The sequence below is a fragment of the Pristiophorus japonicus genome, chromosome 7 (assembly GCF_044704955.1).
Source record: "Pristiophorus japonicus isolate sPriJap1 chromosome 7, sPriJap1.hap1, whole genome shotgun sequence".
Classification (NCBI taxonomy): Eukaryota; Metazoa; Chordata; class Chondrichthyes; family Pristiophoridae; genus Pristiophorus; species Pristiophorus japonicus.
This window is the reverse complement of record NC_091983.1, coordinates 27657933-27675406: the sequence shown is the minus strand read 5'-3', so window position 1 is coordinate 27675406 and position 17474 is coordinate 27657933. Positions and strand designations below refer to the sequence as shown.

At 48.6% G+C, this 17474-nt stretch overlaps 1 protein-coding gene across 5 annotated transcripts in view; it reads right to left on the bottom strand.

Moving 5' to 3' along the window:
• Positions 1-17474, bottom strand: part of dst (dystonin) — a 647938-nt gene that overhangs the window by 328649 nt on the left and 301815 nt on the right. For all 5 annotated transcript variants that reach the window (XM_070884881.1, XM_070884882.1, XM_070884878.1 and 2 more), the window contains 10 exons: positions 16026-16180; positions 12425-12551; positions 10123-10306; positions 7889-8046; positions 6922-7097; positions 4469-4607; positions 3776-3969; positions 2696-2858; positions 2044-2127; positions 134-241 (listed from right to left, as the gene is read on the bottom strand). In XM_070884881.1, coding sequence (XP_070740982.1) covers positions 134-241; positions 2044-2127; positions 2696-2858; positions 3776-3969; positions 4469-4607; positions 6922-7097; positions 7889-8046; positions 10123-10306; positions 12425-12551; positions 16026-16180 — 1488 coding nt within the window. The remainder of the gene's footprint in view (positions 1-133; positions 242-2043; positions 2128-2695; positions 2859-3775; positions 3970-4468; positions 4608-6921; positions 7098-7888; positions 8047-10122; positions 10307-12424; positions 12552-16025; positions 16181-17474) is intronic.

The following is a 17474-nucleotide window of genomic DNA, read 5'->3' as shown; positions in this document are numbered from 1 at the left end:
CCTCGTGTACTCATCAAAACCCTTCATAATTTTGAACACCTCTACTAAATCTTCCCTTAACCTTCTCTGCTCTAAGGAGAACAATCTTAGAAAGTTACTATTGAATAAGCTTTAGAAGGTTACTAGTTGCCACCTCTTGTACAATGACGTCTGAAGAGCTCTGCATTCTGCGCCGTTTGACTGGGGATTTCTGCTGGGAGTCGACCATGGCTTTGTAAGTCATCAGCTGCAGTTCATATTCCTGTCATCGGAATAAGGGACAATGGATCACATTTCATACAAAAGCAAAACACTACAGATGTAGGAAATCGGAAATATAAAACAGAAAATGCTGGAAATACTCAGCATTTACAACCTTCCAGACTCAACATTTTCAGCAATTTCGCATCATAACCACTGGGACATGATTCTGTTATTGCCATTTACACCTCCTCTGGACCCATCTTGTGTTTCTTGACTTGTCCCATTACCATCTCCTTTTGCCTCGCACCATCATCCCTTTTGTCTCTCTAATCTCTCCTGCCTTCCACCCTATCACAGACCTTCCCTTTTGTTCTTTCCTCCCCACCCCCTTTCCAGGCCTCTGTACTTGCTTAAAACCTGTTACATCTCTTAACGTTTTCCAGTTCTGATGAAAGGCCGTCGACCTGAAACATTAACAGTTTCTCCCTGCACAGCTGCTGCCTGACCTGGCGAGTGCTGTATTGGCTCGTTCAAAGCCCCGTCACTAATACCCGGCCCGGAAGCACCACAAGTCTCATTGACCACGCATCATGTTCCTTGCAAACTTCAGTACCTCCAACAACCAGAAAAGAAGCAAACCATTGGAGCAGTCAACAGGTGTCAGCTGCAGCTCAGTGGGTAGCACTCTTGCCTTGGAGTCAGAAGGTCGTGGGTTCAAGTGCCACTCAGGGACTGGAGCACAAAATCCAGGCTGACGCTCCCAGATGCAGTACTGCGAGAACGTTAGGAACAGGAGGAGGCCTGCTCAATCAATCAATTAGATCATGGCTGATCTGTACCTCAATTCCATTCACCTGCCTTTATTACATATCCATTAATACCCTGACCAAATCCATCGATCTCAATCTTGAAAACTCCAATTGATCCCCCAGCATGCACAGCCTTTGGGAGAGAGCGCTTGTGCAAAAAGGATCAAAACAAGTCATTGTGGAAAAAAAATTCACCTCATCTCGCCTCTGGTTCTTTGCCCAATTACCTGAAATGTGTGACCTCTGGTTACTGACCCTCCTGCCAGTGGAAACTGCTTCTCCTTATTTACATAAGAATGAGGAACAGGAGCCCCTCGAGCTTGCTCCACCATTCAGTAAGATCATGGCTGATCTTCGACTTCAACTCCACTTTCTTGCCCGATCTCCACACCCCTTGATTCCTCGAGAGTCCAAAAATCTTTCTATCTCAGCCTTGAATATACTCAACCATTCAGCATCCACAGCCTTCTGGGGTCAAAAATTCAAAAAGATTCACAATCTTCCGAGTGATGAAATTCCCCCTCTTCTCATTCTTAAATGGCCGATCCCTTATCCTGAGACTGCCCCCTAGTTCTAGACACTCCAGCCAGGGGAAACAACCTCTCAGTTTCTACCCGGTCGATCCCCCTCAGAACCTTGTATGTTTCAATGAGATTACCTCTCGTTCTTCTAAACTCCATAAGCCCAATCTACTCAATCTTCCCTCATAGGACAACCCTCTCATCCCAGGGATCAATCCAGTGAACCTTTGTTGAACCACCTCCAAGACAAGTATATCCTTCCTCAGATAAGGAGACCAAAACTGTGCACAGTACTCCAGGTGTGGTCTCACCAAGGCCCTGTACAATTGTAGCAAGACTTCCTTACTCTTACACTCCAATCCCCTTGCAATAAAGAACAACATGCCATTTGCCTTCCTGATTGCTTGCTGTACCTGCATGCTAGCTTTCTGTGTTTCTTGTACGAGGACACCTAAATCTTTCTGTCAAAACCCTTAAATTACTTTAAATGAAATATAACCATTTGACTCCAACTGAATTTCCCACCTTACCTTTACAGAAGAAGAATATTCATCAGAGTATTTCTGACATTCGTCCATTCTGCCCTGTTTCTTCTCAACCTCAGAAGCCAACATCTGCAATAAAATGAGGAACAACTGAACTCTTTCATAGCCAGAGGTAACTCTGCCAGAGACTTCTTTTCCATTTTGTTGAATGGTTGCGTCTGAAATATCCTTTATATACTTTCTAAATTGATGAGCCTTTTTAACAAATTTGTTCGTACAATTTGATGTCAACATTTATAACTGCAACTAGCAACACTTCCAAATTTGGTAATCTTGCCATAACTATAAACCAATTATCAATATTATAAACAATGCAAGATTCAAATCATCCTTGGTTACAAGGGGAAAAAAAATCAAAATGTTATTTTGGCAAAGTTATCTCAAAAAAACAAGTTCCGCAGCAGTTAGTACAAAGGGCCAGAATTTGCCAGATCGGGATTCTCACGGCATGCCCAGTTAGTTAGACTTAAACCCGATGTTTTTTGGCAGCAAATTCTGCCCCATTAACTTCACATCTTCAGTAATCAAGGATTGAATGATATTCACTGTGCCAGCTTAAGCGCAAGTATCTAAACACTCACTGCCCATTGCCCAAACATTCTTACTTAACAGCGTGAATTGTTAACGAGCGGGCTACCTTTTGTTGGTTGAGTTCATCAGCGAGGGCTCGGATATCTTCTGGCTGGCGTTCTTGCATCTTCTGTTGCGTGGCTTCCATTTCTTGGATCCACTGATCCAGGTCTTTGTAACAGTCTCTGTACCAGTTCAGAGATATGCTGATGCTCTCAAGCTCATGCAGCCTGAAAGCAGAGAGGATGACTTTCTAATACTTGACCGCTGAGTTTGGTTCTGCACAGTTACTGTACCCGAATCCTCGCGCCATAATCAAGCTGAGTGGTGAATGATCTTGGTTCTAATGTACGATATATTGATATGTTCCTGATATAAAAAGGATTTTCTTAGCTTTTTCTAGGTCACCTCCCCTCTTCCATTGTTTCCTGATTGCCAAGCCTCTGCTAATCCTATTGGAGCTGGAAGGTTCAAGCTACTGCTTTCCAGAAATTCCCTACCTCCACAGGCAGAGTGTCATTTACCTCCTCTTGCTGATTTGGGAACTGGCCTCTGAGTCAGAAGGTTGTGGGTTCGAGTCCCACTCCAGAGACCTCAATGCATAATCCAGGGTGACACGCCAGTGCAGTACCCAGCAAGTGCTGCACTATTGGAGGTGCCGTCTTTCAGATGAGGCGCGAAACCATTCAGGTGGATGTTAAATATCTCATGACACTATTTCGAATAGCAGGGGCGTTCTCCCCGGTGTCCTGGCCAATAATTATCCGACAACCAACATTATTAAGAACAGATTATTTGGTCATTGTCGCACTGCTGTTTATGGGACCTTGTTGTGCACAAATTGGCTGCCGCGTTTTCGACGACATTTCAAAGGTACTTCATTGGCTGTGAAGCGCTTTGGGACATCCTGAGGTTGTGAAAGGCACTGTAGAAAAGGCAGTCTTTTTACCTGTCTGTCTGTCTCAATACCAGCCCACAGCTATGCTCCCTATAGAATAGAGCCATTTTTGCCCATTGCCCAGCAACTTTTGCACTTTAAATTATTTCAACCGACAGGAGGCTCCATTCCTCTCCCCATAACACAGCCACAATGGTACTTCCACAATTCTCCCGTTCTGGAGGACACACAGTTAGAAATGGTACAGACCTGTTGTCAATTTGGGAATGAACGCTCTCCCATCTCTCAGCCAACTGAACGGCCTTTTCCTTGTGCCAGTCCATGTCCATGTCACGCTCATTGTGTGCCCTCAGCATGCGCTCACTGACAGCCTTTCCTTTCTGCAGTTCGTCTTCCAGTGAATGGAAGACCTCCCGTCTCTCGTCCACTTCAGTCCGCCATTGCTGTTGAGGAGTGAAGTACAGGATGGTGAGTGCCTGTAAAGACTGAATTCTCTAGGAGAGCAGACTGAGGTGTGACCCGATAGAAGGGGTTCTATAGGGCAGACGCAGGGAAGATGTTTCCACTTGTGGGGAGGTGGGGGGCGGAGACCAAAACTAGGGGCTATAAATATCATGTCATCACTAATAAATCCAAAAAGGACTTCAGGAGAAACTTGGTTGCCCAGTGAGTGGTTGCAATGTGGAACTCGCTACCACAAGGAGTATTTGAGGCGAATAGCATAGATGCATTAATGGGGAAACTAGATAAGTACCGAGGGAGAAAGGAATAGAAGGCTATGCTGATAGGGTTAGCTGAAAAAGGGTGGGAGGAGGCTCGTGTGGAGCAGAAACACCGGCATGGACCAGTTGGGCCGAAGGGCCTGTTACTGTGCTGCACATTTTATATCATTCTATGTAACTTTGCAAATATTTTTATATTTGATACGAAAATCTTCATTACTTTCAATGTATTCTGGAGAGATTGAATAGCCTCCGTGTCCGGTGGTACGGCATCTTCCTCGCCCAGTTTAGTCTCGTACTGCTTAACAAGAGCCTCTGCTTCTTGGGTATTTTTAACAATCAGATTGACAGTCTTCAACCTGTAGTTGGAAACAAAGTTTATTTTAAGCTTCTGCCATGAACAGAGAAAATGTTGCATCAGCCCCATGGTTTTTAACCTGCTTTGAAAAAAATCTTTATTTACAGGACAGCTCCCTGGATTCTTCTCTCTCCTCTCCCATCCCTCCCAAACAAAGTCACAAAGTCACAGCCCTACACACACACACGCACATCAATTTTTTAAAAATCTCATTATACTCCTGTGAAGCGCCTTGGGACTTTTGACTACGTTAAAGGCGCTATATAAAAACAAGTTGTTGTTGCAATGGTTGGAATCCCTCCCATCAAATTAGTGGGAAATTCCATTCTGTAGTCACGCCGATTTTTTTTTTTAAACTAAAATTAATCGCCAAGAAGAATTTGTTGCTCTAAATATAAACAGTTGCATTCTTGGTGAAAGACCAATCAAGATTGTTTGGTGTGCTTCTATAGATCCAGACAAAAGTTAGTTGAACACAGATTTAATGCAGAGAGAGCTCGAGGTTCTTCCTCTCAGAACAAAGCGCAGCTTTTTGCTTCGTTAGTGAACACTGAGCTTTCCTCCTCGGGCCTACCAGTTTGGATTTGTAGCACACATCTACCCAGTTCTTCTGTCTGCCTTCCCCAATGCACAAGAGCATGAAACAAAACCAGTCGCATCCGCCCCTGAACCTGAACAAGATCCTGCAAATCCCCTGGGAGGGCAGACGCACAAACATTAGCGTCCTCATCCAGGCCAACATCCCCAGCACTGAAGCACTGACCACACTTGATCAGCTCGGCTGGGCAGGCCACATTGTTCACATGCCAGACACGAGACTCCCAAAGCAAGCGCTCTACTCGGAACTCGTCCATGGCGAACGAGCCAAAGGCGGGTAGAGGAAACGTTACAAGGACACCCTCAAAGCCTCCCTGATAAAGTGCAACATCCCCACTGACGCCTGGGAGTCCTTGGCCATAGACCGCCCTAAGTGGAGGAAGTGCATCTGGGAGGGAGCTGAGCACCTCGAGTATTGTCGCCAAGAGCATGCAGAAATCATGCGCAGGCAGCGGAAGAAGCGTGCGGCTCCCTGCCCACCCTTTCCCTCAACGGCTATCTGTCCCACCTGTGACAGAGACTGTGGTTCTCGTATTGGAATGTACAGCCACCTAAGAACTCATGCAAAGAGTGGAAGCAAGTCTTCCTCGATTCCGAGGGACTGCCAATGATGATGATGATGATGATGATGAACCTGACCACACCCAACCTGAGAATCCAACACTTCCACCACCTGAAACGCTTCGATTCCAGAAAAAGACCGGCGGTGGAACAATCAACTACAGTGAGACCTGTAGAAATGCAAACTCCCCCCAAAAAAAAGAACACTTGCCGAAAACGGACACTTATCGAGACCCCCAAATAACTTACATGGTGAAATATACACAAAAGCATTCTGAAATAACAGACCCTTGCACATTACAAACTGCACAGCCTTCAATGAACTAAGCCCTTTTACAACTCAAAACACAGGCACGCAGGTCAGCCCGAGGCAGCAGTGGGTTTTGTGAAAGAAACGACATTAATGGAATGGTGAGCATTTCACCCAGCATGCACAGCGGCAGTGAAACCGCTCTATCTCTGGGATAGAATGCTTGCATGGCTCTGTCCCAGGGAGAGAACGATAAAGATCTCCTTATTCTACTGACAGTACATACAATGTCTGTTCTAAAAATAAGGACACCTGTAACAAAAAAGAAGAGACAGCTGACACAAGTCTCCAAGGTGTGGTTAAGTTACAGTTTTCACTCTAATTATTTTCAGCTGTGGCTCAGTGGGTCGCACTCTCGCCTCAGAGTCAGAAGGTTGTGGGTTCAAGTCCCACTCCAGAGACTTGAGCACATAAATCTAGGCTGACACTCCAGTGCAGTGCTGAGGGAGTGCGGCACTGTCGGAGGTGCCGTCTTTCGGATGAGACGTAAAACCGGGGCCCTGTCTGCTCTCTCAGGTGGACCTAAAAGATCCCATGGTACTATTTCGAAGAGGAGCAGGGGAGTTATCCCTGGTGTCCTGGTAAAATATTTATCCCTCAATCAACATAAACACAGATTATCTGGTCATCATCACATTGTTGTTTGTGGGAGCTTGCTGGGCGCACATTGGCTGCCGCGTTTACCACATTACAACAGTGACTGCACGGAAAAGTGCTTTGACATGTTTGGTGGTCGTGAAAGGCGCTATTTAAATGTAAGTCTTTCTTTGTTCATGGTTCAACCAACAAAAAACTATACAAACTTTATTTGCTTGTAAAATTACATTTCTAAAGATCGAATCCTTACTTTTCCAAATAAATGGAAGACAGCGAATACACTTGATTGAGATTCTGCAGCACCACGCTCAGCTCTGTCCGGAGGGTCGGAGCGACAGACGATGAAGCTTGTCCAAAGAATACGTCGCACTTTTCAGTCACTTTCTCCAGGTCCGCAATAAGCTCCTCCAGTTCGCTCTTCAATTTCTGGAGAGAAAGATGCAATAGCAGTCGGTCAGCACGGCATGGTGGGTGGAGAGCGAGTGTTACCGGGCTAACAATCCAGACAATGAGAGTTCAAATCCCACCCTGGCAGTTAGAGAATTTGAATTCAATTTAATTTTTAAAAATCTAGAAATAAAAAGCCGGCATCAGTAAAAAGTGATGTCGGATTGTCATTAAAAACCCAAGGGGTTCACCAATGTCCATATCCGGCTCTGGGCCTATGTGTGACCCTAGTCCCACACCAATGTGGTTGACTCTGAACTTCCCTCAGAGGTGGTCGCGTAAGCCCTTCAGTTTAAATCGGGAGCAACGAAGGATGGGCAATAAACGTCGGTCTTACCAGCGACGCCCACATCGTCAGAATGAATTAAAAATGGAAGTCTCGCAATGTTCCAACAGAACTTGAGTAGAATTACTTTGAACAATAAATTCGATGTTTATTGAAGTATTAATACAGGCACAAGGTTTCCAATCCAAAATTCCGAGAACCGGAATTGTCCAAACACTGGACATTTTCGAGGCGGCCAAGATGGCAACATCGGGCGGCGAGGAAACCGGTAAAAACGCAGCGGTGGGGGGCTGCGGACGGCAAGAATCAGCGGACGGCAAGGAGCGCCAACAGCGAGGTCCGAAATACGGCAAAACCCCAAAACTGGCACGGACTCGGTCCCGAGGTGGCCAGATTTCAGACGTTGTACCTGTACAGTGTTATGCGGGGGACAGGACTTTAAATACAGGGAGTGGGGTAGGGGGTAGAGCTTTCTAAAACTGACCTCTTGCTCGCAGATCCTCTGCACACTCTCTTGCAGGTCATCTCGTTCCAGCGGTGTGCGGATTTGACGGATCAGCCGCTTCTCACAATTCTCCACGCGCAGTCGGATGTTCCGTACCTCCGAGATGAAGCGGTTGCCAGCGGATTCCTCTTGCTCCTCTGATTTAGTGGGACAAGGTCACAACATTGGAATGATTCGTTACAAAAAGGGACGGTCAACAGCCCACAAGATCGTCCCTTTCCCGCCATGCCAAAACCCTTTTTTAACCTTCGCCCCAACCCCTTCCCTCTCCAGAAACACGTCCAAGTAGTTCTCAATCACTTTTATAACGCCCACATCAATGGTTGTTGCTGCAAGTTATTCTTACACGTGTGCGCGAGAGAGGGTGTGTGAGAGAGGGAGAGAGGGAGGGAGGGCGAGAGAGAGCGGGAGAGGGCGAGGGCGGGCGAGAGGGGGGGTGCGGGCGAGAGGGGGGGTGCGGGCGAGAGGGGGGGTGCGGGCGAGAGGGGGGGTGCGGGCGAGAGGGGGGGTGCGGGCGAGAGGGGGGGTGCGGGCGAGAGGGGGGGTGCGGGCGAGAGGGGGGGTACGGGCGAGAGGGGGGGTACGGGCGAGAGGGGGGGGTGCGGGCGAGAGGGGGGGGTGCGGGCGAGAGGGGGATGCGGGCGAGAGGGGGGGTGCGGGCGAGAGGGGGGTGCGGGCGAGAGGGGGGGTGCGGGCGAGAGGGGGGGTGCGGGCGAGAGGGGGGGGTGCGGGCGAGAGGGGGGGTGCGGGCGAGAGGGGGGGTGCGGGCGAGAGGGGGGGTGCGGGCGAGAGGGGGGGTGCGGGCGAGAGGGGGATGCGGGCGAGGGGGGGGCTGCGGGCGAGGGGGGGCAAGGGAGGTGGGCGAAGGTGAGAGGGGGGCGTCGGGCGAGGGGGGGGCGGGTGAGGGGGGCAAGGGGGGTGGGCGAGAGGGGGACGGGTGAGAGAGAGAGAGAGAGAGAGAGTACGCGAGAGAGAGAGAAAGGGTGCGCGAGAGAGAGAGAGTGTGCGCGAGAGAGAGAGAGTGTGCGCGAGAGAGAGAGAGAGAGGAGAGAGAGAGGGTGCGCGAGAGAGAGAGGGTGCGCGAGCGAGAGAGAGAGAGAGGGTGCGCGAGCGAGAGAGAGAGAGGGTGCGCAAGCAAGCAAAACCGCGCAAGAGCGAGAAAGAGAGAGAGAGAGTGATTGAGATTGAGAGTGCGAGCGCTTGGTATCTGAATTGTTGGCCACCGTGAACAATGTGTTTGGATAAAGTCAACTTAAAAGGTGTTTTTTCCAAACATAATGTGCCTCGGGAATGTGTTGCCGCCTCGTGTGGTGGGTGCTGACTCTCTGCGCACCTTCAGCAGTGAGCTGGACCCGTGACTGGGGCAGAGATCGCATCATGGAGAAGGTAAGTGTCTTTATATAAAACACTTGGCCCGTGTGATCTCCTGCACTGGTTTCCATCAGCTGAGAGGATCGGGGAGGAATTTTCCAGGAGTATTCTTTTTCCCTTATTGGCCCGGCTTTCGTTTCGGCCCTCCCAGCAGATTGCAGGCTGCTGGGGGAGGGCGTGGGGTGCAGGAAGTGTTTCGTCGTGATAATCCTCCCATCACGGTGTGTGTGGAGGGGTGGGGGCGGGAGGCTTGATGGACCAGCTGGTCTTTCCCTTCCCGCCAATCTCAGCGTTTACATCAAATACCCTGCCTGTAATTCCTATGGGACCCGCCTCCTTCCTCTCACTGCAAGATCAGCAGAAACGCCGCAAATGGCCAGTGTCGCCGTTTCTCCGAGCTTCTCGCCGATGTTATGCCCAAGATTTGGCGGGGAGATCGGGAGATCGCCATGGAATTCCTACCCCACACTCCCCAGTGTTACTCTCAGTTGTCCTGGGAAGGGCTGGAGGATGCAGTCAGAGGGATAGCGATTTACAGACAGACACTTGGTGGTGGGGCCACTGATGCCCCAATGTGCCAAGCAAGTGGAGGGGGGGAGGGGGGTGCGGGCTAGAGAGACGCACAGCTACACGCTGACTGCTGCATCCTTCGGGTTGCGAGGGGTGGGAGAACCATTTGAAAAGCAGAGGTAACTGCACCTCATGCGCACTGCCGTCCCCCCTGCCACAACAGGTGAAAATCCCTTCACCTCCTGGCTGGCTGAACACTCCCTCCAATGGGCTCCAGAAGGTTAACCGTACACAGTTTAACCTTTTTTATTGCCACAATCCTGTCCCATTACCTCTTTCTGCCGATTTGAGCAGATCTTCGTAATACTGTTTGCAGAACTTGACTTCTCTCTCGAGCTGGTTGCCGTCGGTGACCAAGAAGGTCTCAGACTCCTGACTGTCTTCCAAGAAGTCCTTGAGGTGCTCCTGAAGACTGCTTAATACCTGCTGGTGTTCACCAGGCAGCATGGTCTTTATCTGTGCAAAGAAAACAATGCATGTGAAGACCCTGGGGGAATAAAATGTCCGGGACTTCTCGCACCTCTTCAGGTACAACAGAGACAGACAATCGTAGTTACATAGAATGTCCAGCACAGAACGAGGCCAGTCAGCCCAATTGGTCCATGCCGGTGTTTATGCTCCACACAAGGCTTCTCCCACTGTTCTTCATCTAACAAATCCTTCGATTCCTTTCTCCCGCATACATTACCCTGAATCGCCTCAACTACTTCCACATTCTAACAACTCGCTGGGTAAAGAAGTTTCTTCTGAATTTGGATCCATTCCAGTTTGATTTTAGCAACACTTGGGAGCATTTGGTTTTGCACTTCAAAACATCAAATCTCAAATGACAAATTGTAGGGCTTCAATGCTTATATTTAAAACGCATTCCTAAAATTTCAGAATAATCCAGACAGGATAAACTTCCTTGCACCTGTGAATCAAGGGATTAATTGTATTGAGAGTCTTGAGCGAAGTGTGAACAAGGGCACTGACTAACTTGGCAAACTATTTTTTCCTACAGCCAGTTAGGGTCCAAATAACCAGACTAGGTAAACCAAGACAAAACAACTTCAACTTGCCTTTAACGTCGTAAGATATGACAAGGCACTTCACAGGAATATCATCAGACAAAATTTGACAGGTGACCAAACGCCTGGTCAAAGAGTTGGCTTTTAAGGAGGATCTTAAAGGTGGAGAGACAGAGGTGTTTAGGGAGGGAATTCCAGAGCAGAGGACCTCGAAGGCTGAAGGCACGGCCGCCAGTGGTGGGGCGATGAAAATCGGGGATGGACAAGAGGCCAGAATTGGAGGAATACAAGAGTTCTCAATGTTGTAGGGCTGGAGAAGGTTACAGAGATACGGAGGCGGAGATCAAATACAGTGTATTCGGTCTTGATAATATTTAGTTGGAGGAAATTTCAGCTCATCCAAGGACTGGATGTCAGACAAGCAGTGTGATGTATCATAAATAGTGGCAGGGTTGAAAGGTAATGATGCGATAGAGCTGGGTGTCGTCAGCGTACATGTGGAACTTGATGTGGTATTTTTGGATGATGTCGCCCGAGGGGCAGATGAGCAATAGGAGGGGGCCAAGGATAGATTCAGAGGCAATGATAAAAATGAAGAATGAAACAAAATTGGAAGATGTCGAAAATACAGCAGGTTTAGTGTGTACTTAAGAGGAAAGATAGGTAGAGATCTTTATCACAACTGAAGCAAGTTCCATATTAAGACGAGGAAATAGAGAGATGGAAGGGAAAGAAACTAATGATCCAGTCAAAGAGAGGAAGTTAATAGGTTGGATGGGTCACAAACTGCTCAATAAAAAAGCAAGGAACTGCTGTACGATACAACAGTCATCTCAGTGAGGGATTGAAAAGACGTTAAAACAATAAAAGGCTGTGTGAACAGATTAAGATGGCGAACAAGCAAGAAATTGTTTGGTAACAAGCCTGCAGGTACAGGAGGTCAGGAACAGAAGCAGAAAATTAAGGAAACACACAGCCACAAAGAGAGAAAAAATAGGATCAAAACTCACCCCCTCACACTGAACTGTGGTCTGACAATCTACACCCAGCACCTACAACACACGGACATGGACAGACCCCACTCCACATGCCCAACACCTCCAGCTGTTACACAGACAGTGCCAGAGGAGTGGGGGCGGTGAGAAACACTTCCTACTGGGAGCGCCGGATCACAAGACTGCCCGGATTCTTCCTGAAAGATGCGTTAAGCCTGGTTAGGAAAAGATGCAATAGTGGGAATGTGAGGGGAAGTTTAAAGTAGGGAAGCACAGATCAGGCAGAGCAGATTTTTTTTTTTGTTTCTAGCTAATTTTTGGCTATGTCAGTTGAAAATTTCAAAAGGTTTTCATTCAGCAAGGGTATTGAGGGTTACAGAACCAAGGCGGGTAGACGGAGTTAAGATACAGATCCGCCATGATCTAACTGAATGGCCTACTCCTGTTCCTGGTGTAAGTATTTTCCCCGCCACCATTTTACGTATGTCATGAAGCATTCCAATCAGCATAACCAATATCAGACAAACGGAATTCAGGTCATATTTTATGCACACAGGAGAATTACTTACTGAGGAAACATTCCAAGCACGGATGGTTGAGATATCGGTCATCAGATAGTGCCAGGATACCATACTCTTCATGTTTATGTGTGACTGGTGCCAGAGTGCCAGAACATTCTGATAGAGCTGTTCAATTCTGAGAAGAAAAAGAAAAAGTGGATATTTCACTATTTTAAAATATAGAGCACCTTGGCCCATCATGGTTAAGCATGTCGACTCTGGGGGAATGGATCACTTCTACTGTCATCTCCGAGTCTTAGCATCAAAGCATCAGGTCAAATATAACGCAGCTCGGTAGAGCATCAAGACTCCTTCAGTTATGTCCCAACTGTGAGCGTTCACAATGCTTCAGACAAGCAACCCCCCCCACCCCCATCCCACCATCTTCCACTTAGCGCTGCATTGTCAGAGCCACCATCTTGCAGATGAGATATTACAACCGAGGTCCAACTGCATGTTCTGGTGGACATTAAAGATCACTCTCAGAGCAGGAAGCTCTCTCGACACCCTGGTCAATGTTCTTCCATCAACCACCGCCAAAAAGAGACTAATTGGTCATTCACATCATTGCTGTTTAACGAGAATTGCAGTGCGCAAAATGACTGCCACATTCAGCTACCTAACACGCATTGACTGCACTTCAAGGGTATTCGAAGCACTTTGAGCACCATTTGATAGATGTGATGGAGTGCTATATAAATGTAAGTCTTTATTCTCTATTTAACAGGCGGTTTTGCCCTTTGAGCCCATTTTATCTGATGGAGTGAAACTGCCCAAACCTACACCCGTGTGACGTTCTGATTATCAATGGAGAGCAACGACATTCATCCCACTAAGTCTGGCCTGAAAATAATCGAAGGCCCAAAAAAATGGATGGAGTGTGTGCTACCTCGCTGCACCACCCATCCCCAGACAGGAATTTCCAAAAAATATTGCCAAGTAGTAAATTGCCAAGATTAAGGGGAAAAGAGGCCGTTAGAAAAACAGTCAAGGGGTTTGCTCAAAATGGTAAGTGGAGTTACATTGGGGAGTTTGGTCAGTCCTCAGTCAGACCACAAGGTGGCCTACAGTACACACTAGTAAAAACTATCACTGGGTTTTTACACTGGAAGAATTTGCATTTCTATCGCGCCTTTCATGACCTCAGGTCACCCCCAAAGTACTTCACAGCCAATTAAGTACCTTTGAAGTGTATTCACTGTTGTAATGTAGGAAGCGCAGCAGAGAATTAACGCACAAACTGCAACAGGATAAGTGACCAGTGGTTGATGGATACATACTGGTCAGAACACCAGAGAAAATGCCCCAGCTCCTCTTCGAAATAGTGCCGTGGGATCCTTTACGTTCACCTGACTGGGCAGACGGGACCTCGGTTTAACATCGCACCCGAATGGGCCGAGATAGGATTATAAAAACAGATCTCAGAACTCCTAAAATCAAACCTTCAAGCTTTAGTTGGTCAATCTGGAGAATAAACAAACAGCTGACAAAGGGACCTGTTTTGTGATGCCGGTTAGCACTCCAGGGGGTCGCTAAGGGGCGTGAAACAGTTTTCGCCCGGTGGGGGGCGGGGAGCGCAACCTGCTCCCACGACATTGCGCGGGAGTTAGCGGAGGCGCTGCACGGTAGCGTTGCACCCCGCCGGGAGCATCCCGGAACGTCGCGCAACTGGCAATGAAGTCTTCGGCACGCACGGCGACCTCTTTGCACCGCGGCGGAAATTGCCCCGCGAGGCTACCGCGAGCGTGGTCAGCACCTGCCTCACGGGTCACGAGCCGGGCCGACCTCCGTTCGCGGGGAGGAAGGTAAAGGGGATGTCGGGAGCGTCCTGCGCCCCATTTTGCCGGTTTGGTCAACTCACCGGTCAGCCAGTCTCAAGTCTCCGTGGTGTGGTCCGGGGCCGGCACTCCGTTTTGGTCACAGGACTGCAGCCTCAGCACCACACCACCCTGGTGGCCGAGTGGGGGCCATCAGAGGCCCGGAGGGGAGGGGCAGTGAAACACGCCTGTGCTACGTGGAGCAGCCGCGTGGCGCTGACCGGAACCCGCCCCGTCAGGAAGTGGAGCGCGCGAGATTGCATTCCACTCGAGGGGCGGCAACTGCAATTTCGCGGCCGGGGCCAGACTTCCGCGCCGGACACAGGAGGTCCCGCCCCGAGTCGGTTACCTCCGGCAAAAGGGGCGATGGGGAATTTCGCCCCCAAAATGTTTTATTTTTGTTTCTTGATGATAATTGAACTGCCCATGTTGCGAGTACTTTTGTGCAGAGACGGGTGCAGGAAAACATCTTTGAATAAGGACAATGTGCATCAACAATTTGGAATTATCTGACTGGTCTTATTAGCAGCTTCCATCAAATTGTTGGGAGAAAAATTGCCGCAAGTGTAATTTGACGGCAAAATTTGAAAAGATTATCAGTGAAAAGGTATATAATGAAAAGACAGTGAGACAACACAGGACTAGTTAGAGAAAGGCTGGGGCTATTTGGAGTCTGCAGCCAGTTTGAGGCCTGTGCTCCATTTAAATAAAGCCAGTGAGTTTCCTGCCCCAAATGGTGTTCATGTACATCAGCTGGCAAGTTCAGGGCGGGGGGGGGGGGGGGGGGGTGGCGCGGTTTGCGTTCGCAGTGGGGGTTTACGGGATGATAGCGAGCTAGCTCCTGCTGGCTCCACGAACACGATTTAAAACGCACCTCTGTGGGGCCTCGTCCGCTGCCTCTCTGGTAGAACTGGTCGGGGAGTGCATGGGCTCCAGCTCCGGCCAGTGCTGCCCTAAAATGGCAACCACCATCCTTTTTACATTCTCGGACCCCACCCCAATTCGTAAGCTAAAAGGGGCTGACCGTCTGAAACAGGCAGGTGCTTCAGCCACCCAATGGTAGGCCCCTTCAACGCGGTTGCAGGAAGTGAGTTAATGAGGCAGTAAGATGAACGACCCCATTTTGAAGCCAATTACCGCCCACGAATATCTATTTTGGTCGTTGGTATTGGCCACATGCGAGTCATCCCTTATCCTTTACAGTGTACACGTTTTTATAATCCAAACTCCACACCACCTAATCATTCCTCGCTTTTTCTTCTATGCTTCTCCACCTTGGCACTGAGCTTCACTGAAGGACCTTGGTCCTTCATCTAGATGGCTCACTTTGGGGAATTATTTTTTTTTAAAGTGTCGATTGACACCACTGATTCAGCCAATGAGTTGTGGGGAGGTCGGCGGGGGCGGGGGAAAACAGGACTTACGGCAGAATTTATAGCAGTGTATTTTACAGCAAAGTTTATTGACGGAGTTTATTCGAACAGCGCACTGCAGGAGACAGTCCAGAGTCTATTTAAACAGAGTCTCTGCGAAGTACAGTAAACAGAACTCATGATCGAAACTACAGCAAACCCTCCCGATAAAAGCAGGGCGATTTTGAAAATGCAATGAGTGGAGTATAGTTACATAATACAAATGGTATGCATAAAATCAATCTGTCACTGACAGCAGTGCAGTCTCCAGGAGTGACTGACGGGGGGAATTACCCAATCATTTCTATTCTGGCCAGAAATAGCGATGTCACTATATGCAGCCATTAAAATAAAACACGCACGCACGCGCTCCCTCATTACCTGCTCGCCATCTCGACAGCTTCCTTGTTTGGTGGAGGAACCGAAAAGCAAACTGAAGGAACCATGGCCTCGTTCCCAGTGGGACTAATGACCTTCCACTTGGCTCGGTGCGAGTTGTTCTCCAATACACATTCATCGTCCTTGTAGATAGTTATCTGTTTAAAGAACACAATTAGCGCGGAAATTCTCCAAACTCACAACCACTTCATCCACAAACAGTTGGGAGAAATCATGACTGTTGCTACAATCAACAACTTGCATTTATATAGCACCTTTCATGTAGGCAAACATGCCAAGGTGCTTTCACAGGAGTGTTATCAGACATGAAGTCCAGGACAGGCAAGATCTTACAAATCCCCTGGGAGGACACCAACATTAGCATCCTCGACCAGGCCAACATCCCTAGCAGCGAAGCACTGACCACACTTGATCAGCTCCGCTGGGCAGGCCACATCGTTCGCATGCCAGACTCCCAAAGCAAGCACTCTACTCAGAACTCCTTCACGGCAAGCGAGCCAAAGGTGGGCAGCTGAAATGTTGCAAGGACGTCCTTCAAAGCCTCCCTGATAAAGTGCGACATCCCCACCGACACCTGGGAGACCCTGGCCAAAGACCGCCCCTATGTGGAGGAAGCGCATCCGGGAGGGCGCTGAGCACCTCAAGTCTCGTCGCCAATAGCGTGCAGAAATCAAGCGCAGGTAGCGGGAGGAACGTGCGGCAAACCAGTCCCACCCACCCTTTCCCTCAACGATTATCTGCCCCACCTGTGACAGAGACTGTGGTTCTCATATTGGACTGTTCAATCACCAAAGAACTCATGTTAAGAGTGGAAGCAAGTCTTCCTCGCTTCCGAGGGACTGCCTATGTTGATGATGATCAGACAAGATTTGACGCTGATCCATACAAGGAGATATTAGGACAGGCGACCAAAAGCTTGGTCCAAGAGGTGAGTTTGAAGGAGTGTCTTGAAGGAGGAGAGAGGCGGAGAGGTTTAGAGAAGGAATTCCAGGTCTTAGGGTCTCAGCAGCTGAAGGCACGGCCACCGATGGTGGAGCGATGAAAATCAGGGATGCGCAAGAGGCCAGAATTGGATGAGCGCAGAGATCTCGGAGGACTGTAGGGCTGGAGAAGGGATAGGGAGGGATGAAGCCATGGAGGGATTTGAAAATAGAAACATAGACATAGAAAATAGGTGCAGGAGCAGGCCATTCAGCCCTTCTAGCCTGCACCGCCATTCAATGAGTTCATGGCTGAACATGAAACTTCAGTACCCCCTTCCTGCTTTCTCGCCATAACCCTTGATCCCCCGAGTAGTAAGGACTTCATCTAACTCCCTTTTGAATATATTTAGTGAATTGGCCTCAACTACTTTCTGTGGTAGAGAATTCCACAGGTTCACCACTCTCTGGGTGAAGAAGTTTCTCCTCATCTCGGTCCTAAATGGCTTAC